The 25,143-nt window shown below is 41.4% G+C and overlaps 1 protein-coding gene across 1 annotated transcript in view; it reads right to left on the reverse strand.

Annotated features, from left to right (window-relative positions):
* Window positions 1-25,143, reverse strand: part of LOC119741452 (two pore calcium channel protein 1-like) — a 68,581-nt gene that overhangs the window by 33,226 nt on the left and 10,212 nt on the right. The window contains exons 4-11 of the mRNA XM_038217206.1: window positions 21,902-22,022; window positions 19,587-19,715; window positions 17,297-17,419; window positions 14,982-15,100; window positions 12,112-12,216; window positions 11,031-11,157; window positions 8,108-8,309; window positions 2,688-2,832 (exon numbers count right to left, since the gene is read on the reverse strand). Of these exons, the coding sequence (XP_038073134.1) occupies window positions 2,688-2,832; window positions 8,108-8,309; window positions 11,031-11,157; window positions 12,112-12,216; window positions 14,982-15,100; window positions 17,297-17,419; window positions 19,587-19,715; window positions 21,902-22,022 (1,071 nt within the window). The remainder of the gene's footprint in view (window positions 1-2,687; window positions 2,833-8,107; window positions 8,310-11,030; window positions 11,158-12,111; window positions 12,217-14,981; window positions 15,101-17,296; window positions 17,420-19,586; window positions 19,716-21,901; window positions 22,023-25,143) is intronic.

Raw genomic sequence — 25,143 nt, forward strand, 5'->3', positions numbered from 1 at the left:
TTTCGTGGATTGGGTCACCGTTTCAGACACTTTATGTCAGAAACATACATGTAATTATCCCCTCCATTTTAAAGCTACAGTCCATCATTTGTAATTTGTGCATTTTGTTCGTTTGAAGCAACAAAAGAGTTCAAAATCTAATGAAGGATACTGAGCAACTAACCTGATGAAGTTTCAGCTAAGCTTCAGCTGTACATTCCGAGAAAAACAGCATTCTAAGATCTCAATTTCAAATCAAGAGTTACTGAATCATGTTTTGAATTGTTTTGAATTGCAGCTATACGTGACTTCGCGCACTGATCCGACAAAATATATCAACTGCACGCGCGTGTGCGTCGTTCCAATACTTGTGCGCGCTGCGCTGAATAACAAAACAAACTACTAATTTAAATTTTCCTAAGGTGCTTCTTAAGAATCACCGTTGGAAATGCCTTCTTTCGTTGATTACTTCAAAATGACAGCTTCCCAGAAAGAATAATTTCACAGGGAGTTTAGTCCCCTTACTATCTTTCAACCAAGTTTGTTTTTCAACAATAATTATGTCAGTTACTTTTTGGATGGCTGCAAATGATGGACTCTAGCTTTAAATGTCGGAACCATAAATCTGTTTAAACCAAGTATTTCAAACATTCTGTTAACCTTGAAATATCTGCAACATATACGCCTATCAAGAAACTGGCTGGCCAGTCCCTTGAAATGTCTGAAACTTAACATGGGCAATTTCTAAGGATAAAAGTTGCATTTCCTCCCCCCAAAAAATGGATTCCTATTTTCTAAATTGCTATTTTTCTAGCAATACGAAAGTTATTCACTTTGAATGATCGAACAATCACTGAATCATTTCAAATTCTGTCAATTTCTTTTTTTTTTGGAGGATGGGCTGGTTCCCACCACCAATCAGTATCAATAATGTATGCTTCGGGACAGTTTTGGGGGACCCAGGATTTGGTTGGGGGGGGGGGGGCTCCAATTTGTTTTAAAAAGATGTTGCCCAAAATGTTTTTTTCGAGAGGCGGACTATTTTGACGTTGGTGGCGCCACTTCCGCCCCTATTATACATGTACTACTTGAAAATAGGCCACATACACATCATCAAGGTAAAATCGTGGGACTAAAAAAAATTACAAATAATAATTTTCAAAAATGACCGGGGGGGGGGGGGCTCAAACCTGAGCCGCCCTCCCCCCCCCCCCCCCCCCCCCCCCCCCCCCCACCCCCAATACTCTGGGAGCCAGTCCCCTCATAAGGTGGATCTGTTTTCTAAAAGTTGCCGATGAAGAAGGGAGGTTTTGGTCGGAATAAAAAATTATGTTGAAAATTTATTCAGAGTAAAAAAATTGAATTTCTTGATGAGCACTGGGAACATAACTTTAAGAAATGTCGAACAGTTATCAGCACCTGGCACGACAAGATGTCGTTGATAATCACAACAAACATGTACTTGTTGGACATAGAAATGCAGTTATATGCTTATTATTTTATGTAACTCTGCAAGCCATCTACTTAAAATATTAGATGCTGAGTGATTGTACAATTTTACAACATATGAATATATAACAAATTTGGATGGAAGCCAAATTTGGTTGTCCCTGTTGCTGGGCAATTACATGCTGTATCTTCTACGTTGGGTGCATTCTGTTCACACACACAATATGTGCATATTCCAGAGCATTTATAAACTTTTTTTTTTTCATTTCGTATTGAGAAAAGAATTGTACATGAAGAGTTTATTTCAAATATGTGATGGATTTATTTGAAGAAAAACGATGACAAAACTGTTGTTACAGTGAATGGAAACTTATAGGACATACACAGTAAAACAAAGTACATTTTCGCCGTATTATATTCTTCATTGAATTTAACTACTTGTACATGTATATCGTTATCGTGTTTTAGAAAACAGGTTCTTCAAGTGTTGTGCAACATTTGCAACAATTGTGGATTAATTACCAATCTTCCCCCCCCCCCCCCCCCCCCCAAAAAAAAATTATGTGTAAGTGCAATGTCCTACATAAGCCATGCCCACTTCAACTGAACATGTTCTAACCCTAATCTCCAGGTATATATATGGATATGCAATGCTGGCTTTGTTTCTTTTAAAAACTTAAAGCTATAGTCCATCATTTGCAGCTATCCAAAAAGTAACTGGCATCATTATTGTTGAAAAACATACTTGGTTGACAGATAGTAACGGGATTAAACTCCCTGTGAAATTATTCTTTCTGGCAAGCTGTCATTTTGAAGTAATTAATGAAAGATGGCCTTTCCAACGGTGCTTCTTAAGACGCACTGTAGGAAAATTTAAATTAGTAGTTCGTTTTGTTATTCAGCGAAGCGTGCGCAAGCATTGGTACGACGCACACGCACCCCCGGTTGCTATAATTCGTCGGATCAGTGCGCGACATCGCGTAGCTGCAATCGGCTCAGCGAGAACGTGTCTCGGACGCTGAATTCAGGCGCAATTCAAAACACGATTCAGCAACTTTTGATTTGAAATTGAGATCCTAGAATGCTGTTTTTCTCGGAATGTACAGCTGAAGCTGAGCTGAAACTTCATCAGGTTAGTTGTTCAGTACCCTTCTTTAGATTTTGAGCGCTTTTGTTGCTTCAAATGACCAAAATGCACAAATTACAAATGATGGACTATATCTTTAACTTGCTTATGCATATGATTGACCCATACTTACTTGTGTTTGACGCATTTGCAGATGAATTGGCTGACTCTCGTGTTGTAACATGAAGGTATGTACTTCTCAAAGAGTGGCTTACTCCTGTTGACGGTGGACAGTTTGACATTGAGCAGGTCAATGATACGCAGAAACTCACGCTTTTCTGTGAACAATACAAGTGGGCAACATATAATAAGGGCTGATATATATGGCAGGACCTCACGGCCAAGTTCTTTTGAGCACTTGAACTTTCAAGTGGCTTCGTGGTCTAGGGCATCGAACTCATGGTCTGCGGGTAATTCTGCTGGTTGTGGGTTCGAGTCCAGTCTTGGGTTGTGGTGTGTGTGTCCTTGGGCAAGGCACTTTGTCACGCATTGTTTCTCCCCACCCAGGAGTTAAATGGGGACCTGTGAGGGCAGAAATGGTTCTTGTGAATGCTTTCAGCTGCCTTTTGCCGAAATGGCTGTATCGATACTCCCCAGGGAGCTCAGATTGTACATGTTTTTTTTAATGTTTCATTGGCCCTATGATCAGGGGTAATAATAATGTCGTTTTGATCTTAGGTATGGACGCAATATAAGTACCTGTTATTATTATTATTAATTCCCCTGGTCCTATTTCCTGCAGCCAATTTCACGAAAAAGTGCGTAGCTTGCGCCATGCGTAAGACTTGCGCAACAAATTTATTGCGCAGCTGCACAATAAACCTACAATCGATTTCACAAATCTTGGTGCAGCTGCGCCAAGTTTTAAATAATCTTAACATCTTGGACGAGGATAAAAGCAACATTTACGACGGCTGTTTGTGTATCAATTTGTTCGTTCATGAAACAGTCGGGGAATCACCTCAGCCGGCCATTTTGAAAGTTATTTTGTTTCCTTTTTTTCGGAATTGTGCGGCAACTCACAAAATTATGTCACTAGTAGAATAAAAATTCATTTACTTCAAACAAGAGGCTGTGAGTGTCTTGTATCAGCCTTGATAAGTTGTGCAACAACAGGCTCCATGATGATCACAATTTGCTGGTAAAATCTGTCATTTTCAGTCGCTAAGCCACCTCAAATGATTGCGCAAGTTATGTCATAATTCATTGCGCAACTCGCTGACTTTGAGACTTTCATGAAATGTGTCATAAGTGAAATGTTGCGCAGCATCAAACTGTGTATGGTTTCGTGAAATCGGCTGCTGATATATATGGCAAGACCTCGAATAAGCCAAGTTCTTTTTGGCATTTGAAATTTCAAGTGGCTTCGTGGTCTGGGGCACCGAACTCATGGTCTGCGGGTAATTCTGCAGGTTTTGGGTTCGATTCCAGGCTGGGGTTGAGGTGCGTATACCCTTGGGCAAGGCACTTTGTCACTCATAGCTTCTCCCCACCCAGGAGTAAATGGGTATCTGCGAGGGCAAAGATGGTTCTTGTGAATGCTCTTAGCTGCCTTTCGCCGAAATGGCTGTATCGATACTCCCAGGGAGCTCAGATTGTACATGTATTCGGAATGTTTCATTGGCCAAATGATCAGGGATAATGATAATGTTGCTTTGAGCTTAGTTATTGCCGCTATATACATGTTAAGTACCAGTTATTTTTATTATGAATTATTCCCCTGGTTCCAATTTCCTGGACGTGGACATTTGCGGAAAATGCTACTAAGCAGACAATATGCACGTACCAAAAGTCAGCCAAGAACCAGTTACAAGCAGATAACACTACTTTACTGCATTACACAAATTGGTTGGTAACCCATTTGTGCTAAGCATATGTTTTCTGTGCTTAGCAGCCCCATGAAATTGGCCCCTGGGCTCTTCAACCCTCATCCTGTCAAATGCTCCAAACTCTCTTGTAGCTTGGTATGCATTTACAGGTAGTACAGGAACCGGGTACCCGACTGAAAAAAACACGATACCTGGGTGCCTGTTAAAGCCCAAGTCCATCATTTGCAGCTACCCAAAAAAGTAACCGGCATAATTATTGTTGAAAAACATACTGGTTGAAAGATAGTAAGGGGACTAAACTCCCTGTGAAATTATCCTTTCTGGCAAGCTCTCATTTTGAAGAAATCAACGAAAGAAGGCATTTCCAACGGTGCTTCTTAAGAAGCACCGTAGGAAAATTTAAATTAGTTGTTCGTTTTGTTATTCGGCGCAGCGCGCACAAGCATTGGAACGACGCACAGGCGTGCGCGGTTGCTATAATTCGTTGGATCAGTGCGCAACATTGCGTAAAGCTGCAATTCAAAACAATTCGAAACATGATTTAGCAACTTTTGATTTTAAATTGAGATCTTAGAATGCTGTTTTTCTCGGAATATGAAGCTGAAGCTGAGCTGAAATTTCATCAAGTAAGTTGTTCAGAATCCTTCATTAGATTTTGAACACTTTTGTTGCTTCAAACGAACAAAATGCACTAATTACAAATGATGGACTATAGCTTTAAAGAAACCCAATCCCCAATTCAAATCTCTGAAAGTTCTGTTCAGATTGTTCATAAAGCCCCACGCCATTTACCACTAGTGCGTCAATGCAGCAGTTCATGTGTGTACAGTGAGCTTCATAGCTTATGGTGAAGACTGCAACTTTCACGACCGTCATAAACTTGATTAGTTTTTCCATGTACATGCAGCTCGGTTGTCATTTTTGAAAATTCCGCACAAATGACATTCAAAACCCTTCTTTTTCATTGCCTGAGAAGTTACTAAGTAATTTGAAAAGTTGGTTACGGATACCGGTACCTGATCCGTAAATTTAGAAGCGGTTCCGGACATCAGCGGTCAGGTACTTGGGAACCTAGCTCCGACACACGTCCCTAATCTTTAGGTGGATTTGAAGGATTGGGAGTGTGGTCCACATGCACAATTGAGTATAGCTTCATTCCGTTTCAAAAAGAGTTAGCATGTAAACCTTGCCCTCGCGTGAAGATGATATGGGTTCATGCACATTCTAATAAAAATAAACTGTGTGCTTTGCGCCATCCGCATGTGGGTGTGCACATGTACATTGTTCTGCATGGGGCAGTAAACACAATAGAATAAACCCCACAAGGAAGTCTTTGGCAATCTATCTGCCTCATAAGGGAAACGCTAAGGAGTTTGAGATTCTAATAGGAACACAGGAGAGCAAAAGAAGGGAAAGAAAAGGTCTTCCCCACAAGTTCATGTATGTATGTAAGGCTGTGTGCACACGTAATGTGTGTCTCTCTCAGAGCTCTCCAAGTGGTTCTGAAAAGCCATCTACCGTTCATGCATAGAATCTATAACAATGAATAAATTATATAAAGTCTTGGGTTTAATGGACTCCATGCACAAGTACTCCCTCAACGGGGGCAAAGAAAAAGCTGGGAGAGACCACTGACATCACAAATGGACAGACACTTGTATGCAATGACACTGTACACTCACACGGAGAAGTTACAGGTTTGCGCAAGTTTTAGGGTGCGTTTGTTTAGCTCAAGCGGGTCGACTCGGGTTAGCGTTTCCTCACAGGTTGCATCTTCGTCCATTCCAATAACTTGTCCGAGCCTTTGCAGTCTGCTTACCGGCCCACACATAGCACTGAAACTGCTCTCCTCACAGTTCAAGATGTTGTCCTTCGAGCTATTGACTCCAAGCGAGGCGACTTCCTCATCACGATTGACTTGTCGGCAGCATTTGATACAGTTGATCACAGTGTCCTCTTACAACGTCTCCGTCACGACTTTGGTCTGGAGGGTACTGTCTTGAGCTGGTTCCGTTCGTACTTGAGGGGTAGAACGAGTCAAGTCCTTGTGAGGGAGGCGCTCTCTGCTGAAGCCAATCTCAAATATGGTGTTCCTCAGGGATCTGTCACTGGTCCACAGCTCTTCACTTACTACACCCACTCTATTGGTCAAATAGCCCGTCAACATTCCATACAATACCACATTTATGCAGATGATGTCCAGCTGTTCTTGACCTTTGACCCCATCCAGCCAGGAGACGCTGTCTGTGCGCTGTTTCGATTGTCCCAGTGTGTCCAAGAGCTTCAATCTTGGATGATCTCTAATAAACTCCGGATGAATCCAGATAAGACGGAGTTCTTCATTGCGTCTTCTCCTGCTCACTTCAAACATCTCCAACATTTCACTTTCAACCTTGATGGCATTGAAATTCACCCTTCTCTCTCGGTCAGAAATTTAGGTGTGACCACAACATGAAAATGTCTGACCACATAACACAACTCTGTCGCTCTCTCAACTGGCACATACGCAACCTTAGCCGGATCAGGAAATTTCTTGACATCAATGCCTGCCACAATGCCCTGATTCTTTCAAAACTGGACTATTGCAGCTGCTTTCTTAACGGAGTCTCTAAGAAAGAAATATCTCGTCTTCAGAGACTTCAAAACAGATGTGCAAGGCTTAATCTTTCAGACCCCCAAACACACCCATACCTCTCCTCTGCTCAAACAACTACACTGGCTCCCGGTCGCCGACCGCATTCAGTTTCGCACACTGGTTCACACTTACAAGTCACTTAAACACTCTGCACCAGATTATCTCTCCTCTCTTCTCAAAATCCAAAAGATTCTTACTCCCTTCATACTTCTGCTTGTGAGTCTCTTGTCATCCCAAAGTTACGTAAACTGGCTGGTGAGAGGGCCTTCTCTGTTGCCGCCCCCCAACAACCTGCCCATCTCCATCAGAAACTCAGGCGGTGTCTTTTCCTTCAAAAAGGCTCTCAAGACGTACATGTACCTTTCCCCAAAACGTAGCTGGATGTCCTTCTTTTGTTATTTTTTGTCTTCTATTCCTCTTTCTTCTTTTCTAGCGCCTTGTATCCTTTGGCAATTTGGCGCCATACAAATCCAGTTATTATTATAGCCCCGTGCTGTTCAATTAGCTACGACGTAATTCTTGGGGCTCACCTAGGTGGGTCAGCCTCCACAAACCCTGGTCGTGGAGCAGAGTCACTGGTGGAAGCACATCACACATGCTTTGTTTATTCCTTAGAAACGGACAAAAATGGTGGCCGGGCACAGCGGATATCTCAAGTGGACTTTAAAGGTGATTTTATTTGAAGTCTAAAGGTAATCATTGATTGAGTTCTTTGCAACTTTGGAGGCTATAAATTCAGCCCAACTATTTTGAGTTTTGCAATTGACTGAAATGCAGTAAATCTCAAGCCAAGTCCCGATCTGAATGGGCACTTTGTCGGTGGCCACGGCTAAGGGCGTCACATGAGGATCATGACTGCCCATGGTTGAGCGTTCAATTAGCCTGGCTGTTGTAGCTGACCCATCTGCTTTTACCCGTGTCAACCCAAGTGAGTAAAATGAACGCACCCTTAAATAGCAAATTACTCGTTTGTACTTCCCACCCTAGGCTCACGAACCAATGGTCTTGTGTGCTTAACAAAGAGCTGTCATACGTAGTCAAAAAGCACCAACTACTGTTCGTGCACGGAGTCCATAGGTTGCAACTCACCAATGAAGCCGTCGTCATCATCGTCCAGTACTTTCCACAGCAATTTGACTTCCATTGGGCTGTGCTTGGGGAGGACGTATCCCATGACCGCCCGCCATCGCTCCCACGTCAGGACAAACTTGCTGTCATGGGTCACACACAGGATGCCCCAGGCCTTGGCCAACTTCCTCCGCTTCAAGAACACCGAGGTCTGCACTTCATTCTGAGTAAAGAAAAAAAAAAACATGAACAGAAATGCAGCGCGGAGACTAAAACTGAACACTGTCATAATGACATAGAAATAATGGTTACCTTTCAGAGTCTGTTTTGTTAAGCATGACATAGCTTGCTAAGCATGACATAGCTTGCTAAGCATGACGTAGCTTGCTAAGCATGACGTAGCTTGCTCTCACGTGACCACCCAAAAGGTGGTCATGTGAGCGGAGGGATTTAGCCACAACGTTGAATGAAGACGTTGCGATGACCTCACAAGCTATGACATGCTTAACAACAAAGACTCTGAAAGGAAACTATTATTTCTATGGACAGAATTCTTAAAAATACAAATTTTCCCAAAATTGTCAAATTAGTCCTCACAAGTAATGACATAATCCCCAAGAGACAGAGTTGCTGACTCGAGTCATGTGACTTGGACTCGAGTCAGACTCGAGTCGCTATTTTTGTGACTTGTGACTTGACTTGCAAATACCAGCTTTGACTTGTGACTTGACTTGGACTTGCAAACAATGACTTGTGACTTGACTTGGGATTGCAAAAAATTAACTTATTACCAACCCAAGTCAGACGCTACTCGAGCGACCCAATACACTTTAATTAAAATTATACTTTTAATTAGCTATTCGGTTTACGCCTTACGTGCATTAAAAAACGGACTTTGGCTTGCGCGGTTTCTACTTCGCCCAGCTGCAGCTGTAGATCATATCAGTGAGCTGAGCTGTTACGTTGCGTGCACTTCTGGTTGGTAAATAAGAACAGCCTCCCTAGACTCTTTCCTCTTGCTATGAGGGTGCTGTCTGTTCCTGCTACTAGCTCCCCCATCAAACGTGTATTCAGTCATGGAGGAATAATTATGAGGCCACACAGAGCAAAGTTGAGTGATACTATGCTATCAAATCTTGTTTATTTGAAGTGTAACAGTTTGTACATGAAAAAATAGATTTTTTTCAATTGAAGTCGCCCAACACAAGGCCCAAAAAGGCCACTCAAGGTGTTTATAAATGCAGTTTATAGTTGCAGCGAGAAAGTTTCATTCCAGAAAATAGACCTCAGTGACTGAATCCAGTAAAATGAATAGTTCCCACTAGTTTCAAAAGTTTTCAATAAGACTGTCACAACAAACTATAGTTTTCAATGACCAAGTCTCTTGCTTAATGTAATGGTTGAACAAACTTTGAAAGGAACCTTTCATGAAAAGAAAGCAGGCCTTTGTCAATTGCATGTAAAATACCGGATAGCCTAACACATTGGTCGGCGTTTAGTATACATGAAAATTGAACAATAAAGTGTTAGTACACTACATGTAATCGAGTGAGTGAAGTATTTTTTCATGTCATCTCAACATTTATCTCTACAATGTTAAGTAAATTTATTAAAGTATACAAAGGGCTAATATCCAACAGATATGTGATAAACTACAAGAATAGTTATTGCAACACATTGAAAAGGGGGAATTAAGGAGGCATGTTCAAAATAAATCGTAAGTTGACGCCAGGTTCTTTTAGCTTATTACAGCTGGACAAAATAATGTGCAACTTGACGTGTTCTTGGACAAAGATACTTGTGACTTGACTTGTGTTTAGACCAAATGACTTGTGACTTGACTTGTGACTGGGCCTAATGACTTGTGACTTGACTTGTGACTGGACCTAATGACTTGTGACTTGACTTGGACTTGCAAACAAGGACTTGTGACTTGACTTGGACTTGCAAAAAATGACTTGCTGCCACCTCTGCCAAGAGAAAAAATGACCAGTTCAGGCAGGTTCACACAAATGAAAATGAAAAGCACATTCGGTTGTTAAACACTGTGGAGCAGTGAAATGTGCTGGATCTGACATGTTTTTAATTTTTGCGAATTTGAATATTGGCTGTTGATGTCAAATTTTTACCTTTAGCCCTGGCATCCAAGGATATTTGGCTAGAAACCCTGCTAAATGCAGCAAAATGCAGCACTTGTCAAAATGACAATCCTGTTCAGTGCAGCAAGATCAATAGGTCAAAATGACAAGCCCGTTCAGTGCAGCAAGATCAATCAGGTCAAATGACAATCCTGTTCAGTGCAGCAAGATCAATAGGTCAAAATGACAAGCCCGTTCAGTGCAGCAAGATCAATCAGGTCAAATGACAATCCTGTTCAGTGCAGCAAGATCAATAGGTCAAAATGACAAGCCTGTTCAGTGCAGCAAGATCAATCAGGTAAAAAATCCCAAGGCCAAACTGTCTCAGAGTCAGTGGTTACCAGGTCACAGCACAATACCACTGCAGCAGGATACCACTGCAGCAGGATACCACTGCAGCAGGATACAACTGCGGCATGATACAACTGCAGCAGGATACAACTGCAGTGTTTCAGAAGGGCCATTTATGTAATGGTGTTGATAGCTCAATGCAGCAAGGTCCCACAGTCTTTAACACCAAATGCCCAGTTACGTCTGGCAGGGTTAGAGTTAATTTGCCTAGCATGGAGCACGAACCGTCATTTAGTGATTGATCTACTTATTTTGCTTCTTGTGATTTTGAGATATTTGCCGAGGGGTTGACACTAGAAATTTACTTTGCATTGATAATCACTATAAAGTATGAACTGGTCTTCATAAATTCATTAATAATGCTTATTCTTTACAGCAAAATGCACAAGATAACTATAAACTGGTGAAGAAGATGAAATTTTGCATTTGTTCTTAAATTTATCAGTCTCAGTTACCTTTAAATGTTTGCGATAGTTCTTGTAGATGACAGCAAGAAAGATGCTCATGAAGATGTAGTTACAGAGCAAGACAAAGACAACAAAGAAGATCATGTAGAAGCCATTGGCATCGTAAGCTGGCATCCTACATGTGGATAAAAAACAAGTTCCAAAATCCCAATATTTGATTACAAATATCAAACAAATTGCTAACTATGCTCCTTACATGTACATCTTAGGGAAACCACAATGCATGTGTCACAGTCCCTAAATGAGAGTTTCACTTGTTTTGTTGCTTTTTGTAAAAAGATTACTCCTGTCAGTCTGAAACTAGAAGATAAAATTTAACCTGTACAACAATATATTACATTGCATTCATAAATACCTGAGACAGTTTACTAATTCTTATTGGTCGAGAGCCCGTCATCAGGTGGGTGGTTTTAAACGGCCAGTAAAACACCACTACGTTCTGCGCCACATCACGCAGAATGTGCCGTGCGCATGCGCCAATTTCCATATAAGGACATTTTTAGCACTATGCGCGTGAGGCACATACCATACACATGGCCAGAGGGGTGTTTCACAAAACATGAAGTAAAATAGTTGAACAAAACTGTTGTACATTTGTGAATTTTGGACTTGTTTTGACTTTTCGACCGAAAGGTATGAATGGGAATACATATACGGTATGCTTGGCCGGTATTAAACAAGTGTGCTCTAGGCTAGGGGCCTGGACACTGCTAATGATCTACGTCCAGGCCCCAACATGCCCAACCCGGTTTTTAACGTACTTGTGTAAAACCGGCCAAGCGCATATTTATTCCCCTATTAATTCCGTGATGAATGTATAAATGGGGCAGCATGGGGAAGTTTACAATGTAGGTAAGCGCATATTTATTCCCCTATTAATTCCGTGATGAATGTATAAATGGGACAGCATGGGGCAGTTTACAATGTAGGTTGGTACGGGGAGTAACGAGCATGTTTTTTTGGGGGGGGCAGTACAAGGACTAATAAGTTAGAAAGCAAAATATTGGTGAAAGATGTTACATGTCCATGAGCACCTTTCATTTGGGAATGCATTATTTAGCAGACTTACATGACATCAGGGCTGTTGGCAGTAGTCACAAGAATGTAAAGCTCCCAGATATTTTCAAAATAATCAACGAAGTATTTCTCTGTCGATAAGACCTCCTGCAAGTTACTGTTCAAAAGGAAAACAAAACAAACGGCAATGACGTAAGACATCATTTGAAGTTATACTATGATATATTTACAACTGAATGGTGAGAAGACTTTGGAGAAGATCAGCTTTAAGTAAATAGATTTTAATTGACAAAGTAAAACATAGTTTGTTGCAATATACAGTGTGTCTCAAAAAGAAATGCAAACAAAATGTAACGGAATGCCAGCAAAGAATGAGTAACCAACATAGATATTAGGTATGGTTTGAAAGATACGCCTTGCCACTTCAAAATGAGACATCAACCGTCCAATCTGATAATTTGTGAAAGAGTTACCGGTATGAGTAATTTTCCAAGAGAGGTCAAATGGACCATGGGACCAAGGTTTCAAGAAAAAAACTGTGTTTAGCAAGTAAACACTTTTCATGCTATTACCGGTAGTTTGTAAACATGTTTACCAGCTAAACACACATGTTCAATTCCTAAACATCAACTTTCAATGGCTAAACACTATCCGTCCTCATGCTAAAAATATTTAGCATGTAAACTGCAGCAAGAAAGTGTTTAGAATTGTGTTTACTCGCTAAACACATTTTTTGTAGGCCAGGCAATTATCCACACAGAGGCAATTAGGCTACCTTTTTGTCCCAATGCCTAAAATTGAAAACTAGGTCCCATGGTGTATTTGACCTCTCTTGGAAAATTACTCACAACTCTGTCAAAGCTTATCAAATTTGGGCGTTTGATGTCTCATTTTAAGGTTGAAAGGCATATCTTTCAAACCATACCTACATGTATATGATCCATGTTGGTTACACACTGTACGTCTGGCATTCTATTATATTTTGTTAGCATTTTTTTTTTAAGACACACTGTACATCACAACATATAAAATCTGATTTTGCTGCAAGTACCTGTTTTTAAAGGTTAGGCCAAAAAAAATATATTTGGTCTCTGGTCAGACCAGAGTTCCAGAATTGATGCGGCGACGCGTTTTTTTTTTTTTTTTTTTGGCCTTTTTTTTTTTTTTTTGGAAGCTTGGATTGTACAGACAAGGTGGGTACTATATTGCTTTTGTTGTGTCCTCATATACATTGGGGACCTCCATATTTTGCCTTGGTGCCCTCCATCATTTGCCTTGGTGCAATTTCCCCATTCCTTGGTACAAAAATTTGAGGAGGTGCGGCAATAGAGGGCGCTGCTGTAGCTACCGCGGACAATTTGAAGAAAAAAAATGGTTGACGCGCATGATTAAAATCGACGCGCGCGCTGACCAGAGACCGACTTATTTTTTTTTTTGGCCTTACAGTACCTGTTTTTTTAAGGTTACAGTGGAGCTTCCCTATAATGAACGAATAGGGTCTACAAAAGGTTCTTTGGAATAGTGGTCTTTGTGCATGACACTTTTGGAGCCAAAACGGATGTTCGTAGTAGCGAAGTGTTTGGTATAGAGGTGTTTACATGTATGGAGGCGTACTAGTATTGGGTCAAGAAATCGGATACACTGACAGAAGGCGCTAACAAAATGAACCGCTATCACCCACGAACTGCTATCACAACAACATCTTGGGAATCTTGTAGCAGTCTTTTCCAGATTCGTTTGCACACGTTTGCGTATCAAAATTTCAACATGAAATTTTACGAAAAATAGACATCTGAAAAAGGCAGCACTTTCTAATTAGCCTATAAAGGGGTGAGTATGCTTCTAAAGCAAAAATGAACTACAAACTAAGCCTAAATGTGAAAATCAAAATTTGACAAAGTTTGACATGTTTTTGTATATGGTGGCAGTGTGGCCTTTATTTACGGAGGCAGTCCAGTAAATTGGCCACATTTATGGGGCTATTTCTGGATGAGGTGGATGACATGTGACATACGAGGTTGTGCCTGTCACGTGAGGTAGCTGAGAAAAACATTCCCTCGTACCCCCTGCCCTGTTTGCAGGGCGGGGGTACGAGCGAAAGAAAAACATCAGGTTTGGGCAGTCATCACATCACAGGCTGCGGTCCTCGTAGTCTTGGAGTCCAGTGGTTGTATAGTCCAGTTTTTATAGCGATTGGTAATCGACACCCGCGGTGTGTTATAGAGCCGATCTAGTACACCTGGTACCCTGCTGCCTCTGCACGGCCTAACCACTAGATACGCCCGGCATCCAAGTCTACTGAAAACCACCTCCCTCTCATGCCACAGTGGGTCTATATACACGTACATGACGTACATGTACAGTACATACAGGGGACCAAGTTGGAAAAGAAACACGCATCGCGATATCGGAACGCTTGCGCGTTGTTCAGGCAAGTCAAAAGATCTATCTTTCTTTGTTTTTTTTTAATCCTTTTTCCATGGAAAGTGAATTTCGATTTTCAATTATTTAGCTTGACCCACCCACCCACAATTTGACAAAAAGATCGAAATTTTAAAACATTGAAAATTCTGAATGGCCCCTAAGCTCCAAACCAAACTCCAAAATTTTGTAGCCAGTAGCATACAAGACGCTATCAGGTTTTCTGTGCGATTTCATGGCGACTCTTGTGTCGTATGTAGTACGTGTTTGACCAAAAATGGAACGTAAATTTGCCTGCAGAAGTACAATGTAGCACATGGGCTCTAGTTTCCTCTTTTCAGGGGGATTCATTGTGATAATGAGGGATTTAAAAAAAACAAATTTCTGTTCAAATCTTGCTTAAACAGCCATTATTTTAATACTTCTGCCTTTTCCATCCTTTAATTTTTGGCCAAAATAATACCCATTTTTTCTTCTTTTTTTGGAAACTAAATAACTTACTCGTCAGCATAGAGTTCACGTCCCAGCAATGCAAACAAGAGAAGAAAGAGAAACAGTAGTACCAGAACAGCGAAGATCTCAGGTAAAGAGCGACGGATGTTGCGGAATGAACGCCTGATCTGCAGAGAGATGAGTTACCAAGTAAAGCATATCAGTGCCCAATTTCATGGCTCTGGTAACCACAGAATTCTGCACCTACGATCACCACTTTGTGCTAACCGTGCTAGCATAAACAGTCGGTGCTAACCATAGAGCTATATTAAATTACTAGAGCGATAACTCCTCATTCTTGTGCGGAGACGCTTTGAAGCCGTCCTGGGCGCAGACATTTTGAATTCATGTGCGTGTTCTAGAACATAATGAAATTAGATGGATTGAATTTTTAAAGTGTACTCTAAATGCAACGCGTATTAAGTAGAAGGTACGCAAACAACTAAGCGCTTCATTACGGTAAAAAAAATGTCACGGTAATCATCTGCAGCCGAGACGCGCATGCATTGAGCTGTTTGCGTAGAGCAAATAAAATGCTCATTTGCTGATCATGCATTGCGGTATTGGGCATATCAGCTTTGATAACGCAGCTGTATAGAATACAAAGGCAGATATGCAAATAGCCGTACAAAAGCCGTACAAATTTTCGAGTTTTCTATAGGTTTGTGTACAAACATGGATGCGCCCAGCAGGCATCACTTTGTACATGAGTCAGTGCTTTAGTAATTTAATATAGCTCTATGGTGCTAACCCTGTAAGCACAGAATCAATACTTACGGGTACACAAGGATGTACCATACGCACAAGCCAAATTTCCTCACGAATCCATGAAATACACTTGCCATAAGCACAGAATTTCCTGCTACAGTAAGCAGGGATTTTTCACTAACGGTAAGCAGAGCCAAAAATTTGGCCCAGATGTCTCTGACCCACTTGTTTAAAAATCTCTGACGCAGTACACAAGTAACCCCTTAGCAGTTACAAAGACAGAAATAAAGAAAGAGCAAAATGCCAGCAGACTCCATTCTCTTCAACAGCATGTTCATGGTTCCCACAGAAATCTTAAGAAACTCGAGGACAAAATTAGGGCTTTCTATGGCCAATTCCAACTCTGTTTTGGCATCTTAGGAATCTACCAGTATTTGCAATACACTGGTCACACAGACAAAAAGGTCAATGCAGATTGCATTATCATCAACAAGATGGCCTCCACCTCCCCTCACAGCCATTCCAGTCCTTTTTCAGGGTAAACTTACACGTCACCAAACACCTATAAGGCATCCTGTCACCGCCTTCCTAGCATTTCATTGTACAAATTAAGGTTCCGAAGACCACTACAACTGTGCAGGATTCCATGACTTTTTTATGACTTTTACCGTACTTGGAACATCAACTTTTCATAACTCCTTGTAAAACAACAAAATCCCATGACTTTTCCATGACTTTCCATACTAGTTTTTTAAATTCCAGGATTTTTCCCTGCTTCACAGACGAGAGTTTTTGATTGACAGCCATTATATTTTGTAGCAAAGCGTTCTACATACCAGACATTTGTAAAATAACAAATTCCCATGACTTTTCCATGATTTTCCATACTAGTTTTTTAAATTACAGGATTTTTCCATGACTATGGGAGCCCTGCTTCACAGCAAGAGTTTTTGATTGACAGCCATTTCATTTTGTAGCAAAGCGCTCTGCATACCAGACATTTGTAAAATAACAAAATCCCATGACTTTTTCCATGACTTTCCGTACTAGTTTTTTAAATTCCAGGATTTTTCCATGAAGGGTCAAGTACTGGTATACACTGCCTTTGTCCAGAGCTGCATGCTGTACGGTTGTGAGACATGGCCCACTAGGGTGGGGCATGACCAGCCGTTGGAACGAGCGAAGATGAGAATGATCAGGTGGATGTGTGGAGTGTCTCTGGCTGACAGGCTGTCAAGTGAGGAGTTGAGGAGGAGAGTTGGAGTGGAGGGGATCGGTATCGTGTTGAGGAGGCACAGGCTGAGGTGGTATGGTCACGTGGAGAGAAAGGATGATGCCAGCTGGGTCAAGAGGTTTACCAACATAGTCGAGGGAGTCAATGCAAGAAACACAATGGACAGGGCCAAGTGGAGAGGAGCCATAGAAAGAAAGCAGGCCAAACCAGAACAGACTGGACAACGGCCTCAAAATCGACAATGATGAGGATTTTTCCATGACTGTGGGAACACTGATGTTTCTTTCTTTGTAGCCATCACCCAGAGTGGCCTTTGACCTGTGGTCAGCAAATTTCATTAGGCCCAAGTAACTATATAAGAATGCAACCAAAGCAAACTCACCTCTCTCATTTCAGGGAAGTTGACCAGGAAGAGAGGTCGTAACAATCGGGACCAGCGGAAGACTTTCTCCATAACTCCCGTTTCCACAAGGATGGTGACAACAAGCATATCCACTAACATCATCTAAGGAAGAACAACAAAAATAAGGTGCTTACATATGTAGGTAACATTGACTTTGCATGTTGTAAATAAGCAGTTTGTCAAATGTGACTCGGAAGTCAAACTTTTATTATATAAAATGAAAGATGGTTCACATTTGTATCAGCAATCCAAATGAAAAGAATCCAAGTACTACACGTACTTTTGAAAAATGACGATATGAAAATGGTTTATTGAGATTGTGAGGATCAGTGCAGAAAACGAGCACTTGTTCCTGTGATGAGGTTAAGCCAAATTTTGAGGTCTGAAGTGTACTAATGAAAATATTAAAAAGTGGAATGCCGTGCTTTGTGGTCTGGTGCATTGAACCTATGATCTTGTGGATAACTCTACAGGTTGTAGGTTCGAGTCCAGCCTGGGATTATAGTGCAACGCAAGACACTTTGTCCCTCATTGCTTCTCCCCACCCAGGAGTAACTGGGCACCTGTGAGGGCAGAGATGGTTGTGTGTTTGATTACTAGCCAGTTGCGCCTATAATAATAAATAATTAGTGTTCATTTTTATAGAGCGCAAAACATAACAGTAAGAAATCTCAATGCGCTTTACAAATAGACATGAAGTGATGACCAAAAACTTGGAACAAGTTTACAATAAGTTAATATTTTAGCCAGGTGAAGTAGGGGAGATTTGAGGGTGGATTTGAACTAACTGGTCCAAAGTGTCCACAGTTCGAAGGGAGGTTGGAAGGACATTCCACAAACTAGGTGAAGTGTGTGAAAATGCCCGGAAGCGATATGACTGGTTCTGGGTATTGTTGTGAAGAGGCCTTGATGAGACGACCAAAGAGTTCTTGTAGGGTCGTATATGGACTGAGCAGGTCCTGATATAGCTCAGTGCTTGTCCCTTGAGGGTCTTGAGGTGAGCAGGAGAATTGTGTATTGTTTACTGTTTAATGAGCAACCAATGACGGTCTATGAAGATTGGTGTGATGTGTGGCAGCATGAAGCTATATATTCCCCAGGGAGCTGAGATGGTCATTGGCTTGTTTTCATTGGCCCGATGAGCTGGGTAGTAATAATGTCCCATGCCCTGAGAACCTGTTTGGTTGGTATGTGTGCTAAACACATACATGTATAAAATCAATATTAGTATTCTTCGTATCAGCGTTCTTTAGATTGACACTTTGGAGCCATATTAGGCCGAAAAAAAAATAGTTCTGCTTCCGATTTATACATGCCTTTCAAAAACAGGGTCGGTAGATCGAAAATTTCTGGTTTTTTTGCCAATTTTTTTTGTGCTGTTTGACTGGGGTATTCAATTATATGCGAATTTCAGCCTGAACTATTTCTATTGCACTACGAAAGCTGTGAAAAAAAAAGGCCACAAAAGTAATTAAAACTTACCTTGATTATTGTCAAAATATTTACGGTCGATAATTCTTTAAAATAATTGAAAATTCAGGTCGTGCACACCATATGCACAATGCTAGTCATGACGGGAAACTGGCCAACACTGTTCGTAAATCACGCGGTATAATCGTTTATGATGCACTGTCTGTGGCGGGCGACGAACCTTGTTTTTACGGTAGGAAACTTCGGGGGGAAAAATGCTGCATCGTATCACTACAAATACGAGTAGTACGCCCTCGAAATAATTTCATGAACATGGAAAATACGTATTTGTACTTCTGTGAAACGCCTTGAGTGTCACTTTTTTTGGGGGGGGGGGGTAACCGGAAGCAGAAGTTGTTTTTTTGGGGACTTACTGGGTTTATTTTTTTTTTAAAACAGAGGTGTCAAAAGATCTTTGAAGACTCTTCTATGACATTTCACGGACAAGGAAACTACGGAATCTTTTTGCAACATTCATTTTCAAAAAATCACGCAACACTTACACCGTAATTGGGGGAGCGTGGCCTAGGGGTTCGTGACTCATGATCAGAGGGTCAGGGGTTCGAATCAGTTACTGGCCATATATTGTGCCCTTGGGCAAGCCACTTCACCCCCACTTGCCTCTCTTCCCTCAGGAGCATAAATGGGTACCAGTATTAGCTAGGGAGTAACCTGCGATGGACTGGCACCCCATATAGAAATATTCTCAGTCATTTCATGGCAAGGCAGAGACAAACGCTGACCTGACGGGCCATATACTGGCTCGTTACAGACTTAACTTCACTGACACTGAACTTACCACAATGGCAATCACCAACAAGATGTTTTTGGCGTCCGTCCACCATACTTTTCGTGGGGTGAAAGATCGATGGTGTGCCATTCGAAAGACAAAGTAGGACAGGCAGGCCAACTCAAGCAACTGGGTGCTCTGTGCATGTCAGGAAAAAAAATACAAACACTTGAGGGAAACAGTGACTCCAACGTTTTCTGAAATATGTATTTTGGTCAGGAATAACCAAGCAATGAGGGGAAAAAACACAACTTTGCGACAAAATGAAACTCTTTACTTGTTAACTTTCACTAGTTTCAACATTGGGTAAACTACAACTTTGTATACATGTAGGCCATTTTCAGTAATGCTATGATAGTGTCAAAAAAATATATAAATGTCCAAACATGTTCAAGTCCTGACTGAGACCCAAGATAATGAATGGGCAATTTGCCATCTTTAGCGCTTCATACTATACACTGTATAGCTTGGTAGTGTTACAACATTTTTTCTAAGTTCTTGCTACAAAGCTCTTCGTAAGTATTACCTATGATATTGTTTATCGTATATAAAAATTGGTTGGAGACAACTGTTAAGCTAGCAATTTTTCATGTGAGTGCTTAGTTCTTTGGAGTTTTACATTAAAAAAGGTATGCTTCAACTTTGAAAACAACCAATGAAATATAGACTTATCTGGCAATCAAGCAGCCATACCGGTATCTGAGGTGGGACCAAGCTTGTTTGCAGGTGCATGCATTTAATACTCCTTCACAAACAGGTTTGCCACAACGCATATTTGAGCCCAAAATTTACAAAATGTAACGATATTTGACTAGTCAAGATGTTGTTGTTACAAGTGTTGTGTATAGGGTACGCAATATGCCGCCGAAAGAGGGCGTTATCAAAATGAACCGCTATCACGTCTTGCGAATCTTGTAGCAGTCGTGTCATGCCCGCACCTGTTCTGCCTATAATGTATGCAGCACACGTTAAACACCTTGCTTATTAGCTCTGAACCAAACTCCGAAATTTCAGCTTGTACATGTACAAGATGTTACCTGACTTTTGTGCAACATCTTTGGGCAAGTTCGCGCAAGAACTATTGTTGACCATTGGTTAACCATAGTTCAACTAAAGTTAGCCCGAACTCTGTCTGGTCGACGGTGGTTGACTACGCTAGTCGACTATTTGGAACCAACCTACTGGGGCTGGTTGCATTGCGGGTAACCAATAGCCGCCTGCATTCATGACGTATGGTACAGCAGGGATCCAGGATCCAGAAGTTTTGCGCGATGACATTTTGGCCAGCGTTTGACTAGAGACATTCACACGTTGCTATTTGTGCGCAGGCGTAAGGTACCTCACCAATCGACTAATGGTCCTTGCCCAAACTTGGCCGTAGCAGCACTTTTTTCGTATGTATTACACGTGCGACTGAAAAAGGGACCGTGTTTGCCCGCAGAAGTTAGAGTTTCCTCCATTTTTAGGGGCAAATGTTACTGGATTCCCGAGACGTTATTGTGATAGCGGTTCGTGCGTGATAGTGAGTGGTTGTGATAACAACCTCTTGTGGCATTATCCAATACTACAGGCGGCATGCACCTGTATGGTCGTGGTATGACCTCAGTACCAACTGGTTTTGCAGATTCGACTATCTAGAGTTAATGCTATAGTCCATCATTTGTAATTTGTGCATTTTGTTTGTTTGAAGCAACAAACGTGGTCAAAATTTAAAGAAGGGTGCTGAACAATTAACCTGATGATGTTTCAGCTCAGCTTTAGCTGTACATTTCGAGAAAAACAGCATTCTAGGATCTCGATTTTCAAATCAAAAGTTGCTGAATCATGTTTTGAATTGGGCCTGAATTCAGCGTCCGAGACACGTTCTCACTGAGCCGATTGCAGCTATCGGTACACGATGTCGCGCACTGATCCGACAAATTATAGCAACCGCACGCGCGTGTGCATCAGGTCAACGCTTGTGCGCGCTTCGCCGAATAAAAAACATAAACTACTAACGGAAATTTCCAACGCTGCGCCTTAAAACGCACCATTGGAAAGGCCTTCTTTCGTTGATTTCGTCAAAATGACAGCTTGCCAGAACGAATAATTTCACAGGGAGTTTAGTCCCTTACTATTTTTCAACCAAGTATGTTTTTCAGCAATAACTACGTCACTTTTTGTATAGCTGCAAATGATGGACTGTAGCTTTTAATCAGAAACACAGAATATTCTAAAAAGAAAATAGTCTGTGTTGCTTTGACAAAAAAGTGCATCATCAGTTGTCACTGCTTGCCTTGATTGTACATTAACCTGGCAATTGGTTAATAAAGACATTTACTTACCCAATATGGCATGCCTAGGTTGTCCAGTGCGGGTTCCTCAAACAGCGCTAGCATTAGGTCCAGGAACACAAAGAAGTAAAGAACAAGCTGCATGAAAACATTGTTGTACAAATGGTAGTTCCTTCAATGCACAAAAGAAAACAAAACAAAACAAAATATGTTAAAATAATTGTGACACAAGACAGAGAGTCAGAAAAATTGGACCAAAGCGTCAAAATTAAACAAAAACTAGAAGAGAGTTTTAGAAGAAAATGCAAGTAATTCTACAAATTGCCAAAGAAAAGCCTTACCTCTTTTTACCTTAAATATTTTGTTCCTGCAGCCCTATTGTCTTTATTGTCCATTGTCCAAGTTCATAGGATTCTTAGTTGCAAGCATGCGTGCAGGTTCTACACGCCAGACTTGTATGACTCGTGACTCGGACTCAAGTCCGACTCGAGTCACATTTTTAATGACCTGGACTTGGACTCAAGTCACTTTGTCTTACGACTCGGACTCGGACTTGGACTCGAACTGACTTGTGCGGAAATTACCGCACTGCACACGCACAAATACGTAAGTCGATCGTTTTCTTTAATGTGCAATACATGTACAGGGCCTCGACGCGGTGCGTGCGTGGCTGTGACCGGTTACTGATATATTGATTAAAGAAATCAATGTACCGAAACTTGTACCCCGCCGTCCGCACGTAATACTGCATTGGTGCAAGATTGATAGGGTAAGGTACCAGACTTTTCTTGTCAGACGTCCTGTCGTTCACACGTGCATTGCTGTCGCATCACGATAACGCGATATGAATAGTCTGCTGATCTGCCCGTTTCGGTAACGTTACATGCAAGTTGCAACGTAGATTATGATGGCATCCACTCCAAAAATTGTCAATTTTGGGTATCTTAACTTCAAGAGAAAAGCCAATGGAAGATCAAGTGCAGTATGCAAGTTCTGCAAGAGGAAAATAGAGGAGAAAACCAGCACTACGTCAAACTTCGATCGCCACCTTTTACTATATCAAAGGTGACTCTGAATCTCTGAATTTCCAATACAATGTTAGAGGTGACTCGTGACTCGGACTTGGACTCGACCTTTGTGACTCGTGACTCGGACTCGACCTGGAGGACTCGGGACTCGGACTTGGACTCGAGAAATGTGACTCGGACTTGGACTTGGACTCGATGTTTCGTGACTTGAATACAAGTCTGCTACACGCGCGCACAGGCAACATTCACGAGGTTAGCCACTGAATGCATTTTTACAGACTGAACACGTGGCCATTCTCGACCAATGAAATTGCAGTATGTGCATGTAAAGGACACAATATAACAATATCCCATACACTACGGTCCTTATACATGGGTGTACCCGCGTGTGTATCGCATTATTTGAAGATGGGCAGGCTATTCCTCATGTTCCTGCTGCATGCACATGTAGTAGAATTTTAAGGGCTGAAAACTTAGTGTACAGCGTATGTACGGTATTCCAACTTTACTATGTATCATTTGTTTGAATATAAATTTGTTATCCCACCCGCCCTTGTGGAAGATGGAAAATGTAGTGTGTCTGTGTCCCATATGACACTCAGTCTTTAGCTGTGTGGCATATGAGACACAATATTGTGGCGGGGTCATCCCACGGCCCAACCGGGCCCAAGTCTGTTCAGATAAGTGTGAAGGGTGAAGGCAATCTTCCCAATAAGGCTCTTCCCTAGATGAGAGATCACTCAGAGCGACCTCAAGGCTGAGGATGCAGGTCAACTTTCGAGGAACTCTACCGCCAATTGTGACTGATTGTTAACTCTGGGCTAATTACACATTAAACTTGTAACAAAGACACCTTGAAAACGGAATTGTCGGTAACCTCAAGTAAAATGGTAATTTCAGCAATAATCAATAAATGTGATGCGATCAAGCTAAATGAGTCGTTTGTCGGGAACTATCATTTGGAGATTCAGGCCAAAATAGGGCCACTTCATCACAGAGTCTAACTGGGACATCTTTATTGGTAAAATTTCACAAAAGTAGAGACTGAGATTTAGGTCTACCAAAGAAACCCTAAAATTTGTTTCTCCTGACTTCCAGAGGAACTTTTAGCTCTTTGAAAATGCACAGAATTTACACCTTAAAAACAGAATTGTCGGTAACCTCAAGTGAATGGTAATTTATTCAGCAATAATCAATAAATGTGATGCGATCAAGCTAAATGAGTCGTTTGTCGGGAACTTTCATTTGGAGATTCAGGCCAAAATAGGGCCACTTCATCACAGAGTCTAACTGGGACATCTTTATTGGTAAAATTTCACAAAAGTAGAGACTGAGATTTAGGTCTACCAAAGAAACCCTAAAATTTGTTTCTCCTGACTTCCAGAGGAACTTTTAGCTCTTTGAAAATGATAAATCAGATGCTCAAATTTTTGCTCATTAAATATTTTACAGAAAATTACTTCTAAACTTCAGGAAGAATCACTTTGCACAAAACTTACGTATTTCACAAGATCTTAGAACTCTTTAGATAAGATTTCTGCTTTATACAGAATAAAGATTTCCCTGTACATCAAATTTGACATAATTTACACCAACAGGATTTCAGAGATTTCTATGCGATTTTAAGACTGATTTGATTTTTTCTTTACCGACAATTTACAAACTGTTATATAAAGTTAAAACTGTAAACGGTTTATACTACATAATCTTGGTCTTCGGACTTCACTTTCCCATGGGTCGGCCTTCTGTATCTACGTCTTGGGCTTGAGGTATGATACCGATTGCTCCTCATCATTGACCATCGTGCCATCTCCAACATTTTCCTGGGTGGATAAAGGGTGACCTCAAGTAACATCGTGCTGGCCATCGTGCTTCATCCTTGAGACCCACCATCCAAGCAGCTCTCTCCGGTTTTCGTAGAAGGGCCCGACTCATCAGGTGACCTTAGGAATTCCAAATTCCACAATTTACAAATAGTTGTAAATGTTTGCAGGGGAAATGTGCCACTGGCACACATTATCGATACTGCAGGGGTAACTTGTTGAGCTCTTTTGGGGGTACCCCCTAGGTGGGGACTCATTATGCTCTTCTGTAATGGCATCCTCCATCACAGGAACAGAACTGCCGGCCTCACAGACCAACTCCTCAGATGAACCCTTGTCATCTTGAACCTCTGTCACTTCATCCTTGAAGGGGAGGTTTTCTGTTGCCTCAATGCTGGGATGACATTTCCAAGGTTTGATCACAGGTCTCAGCGACATACTG

Source organism: Patiria miniata, unplaced genomic scaffold (genome assembly GCF_015706575.1).
Source record: "Patiria miniata isolate m_02_andy unplaced genomic scaffold, ASM1570657v1 HiC_scaffold_5, whole genome shotgun sequence".
Lineage (NCBI taxonomy): Eukaryota > Metazoa > Echinodermata > Asteroidea > Valvatida > Asterinidae > Patiria > Patiria miniata.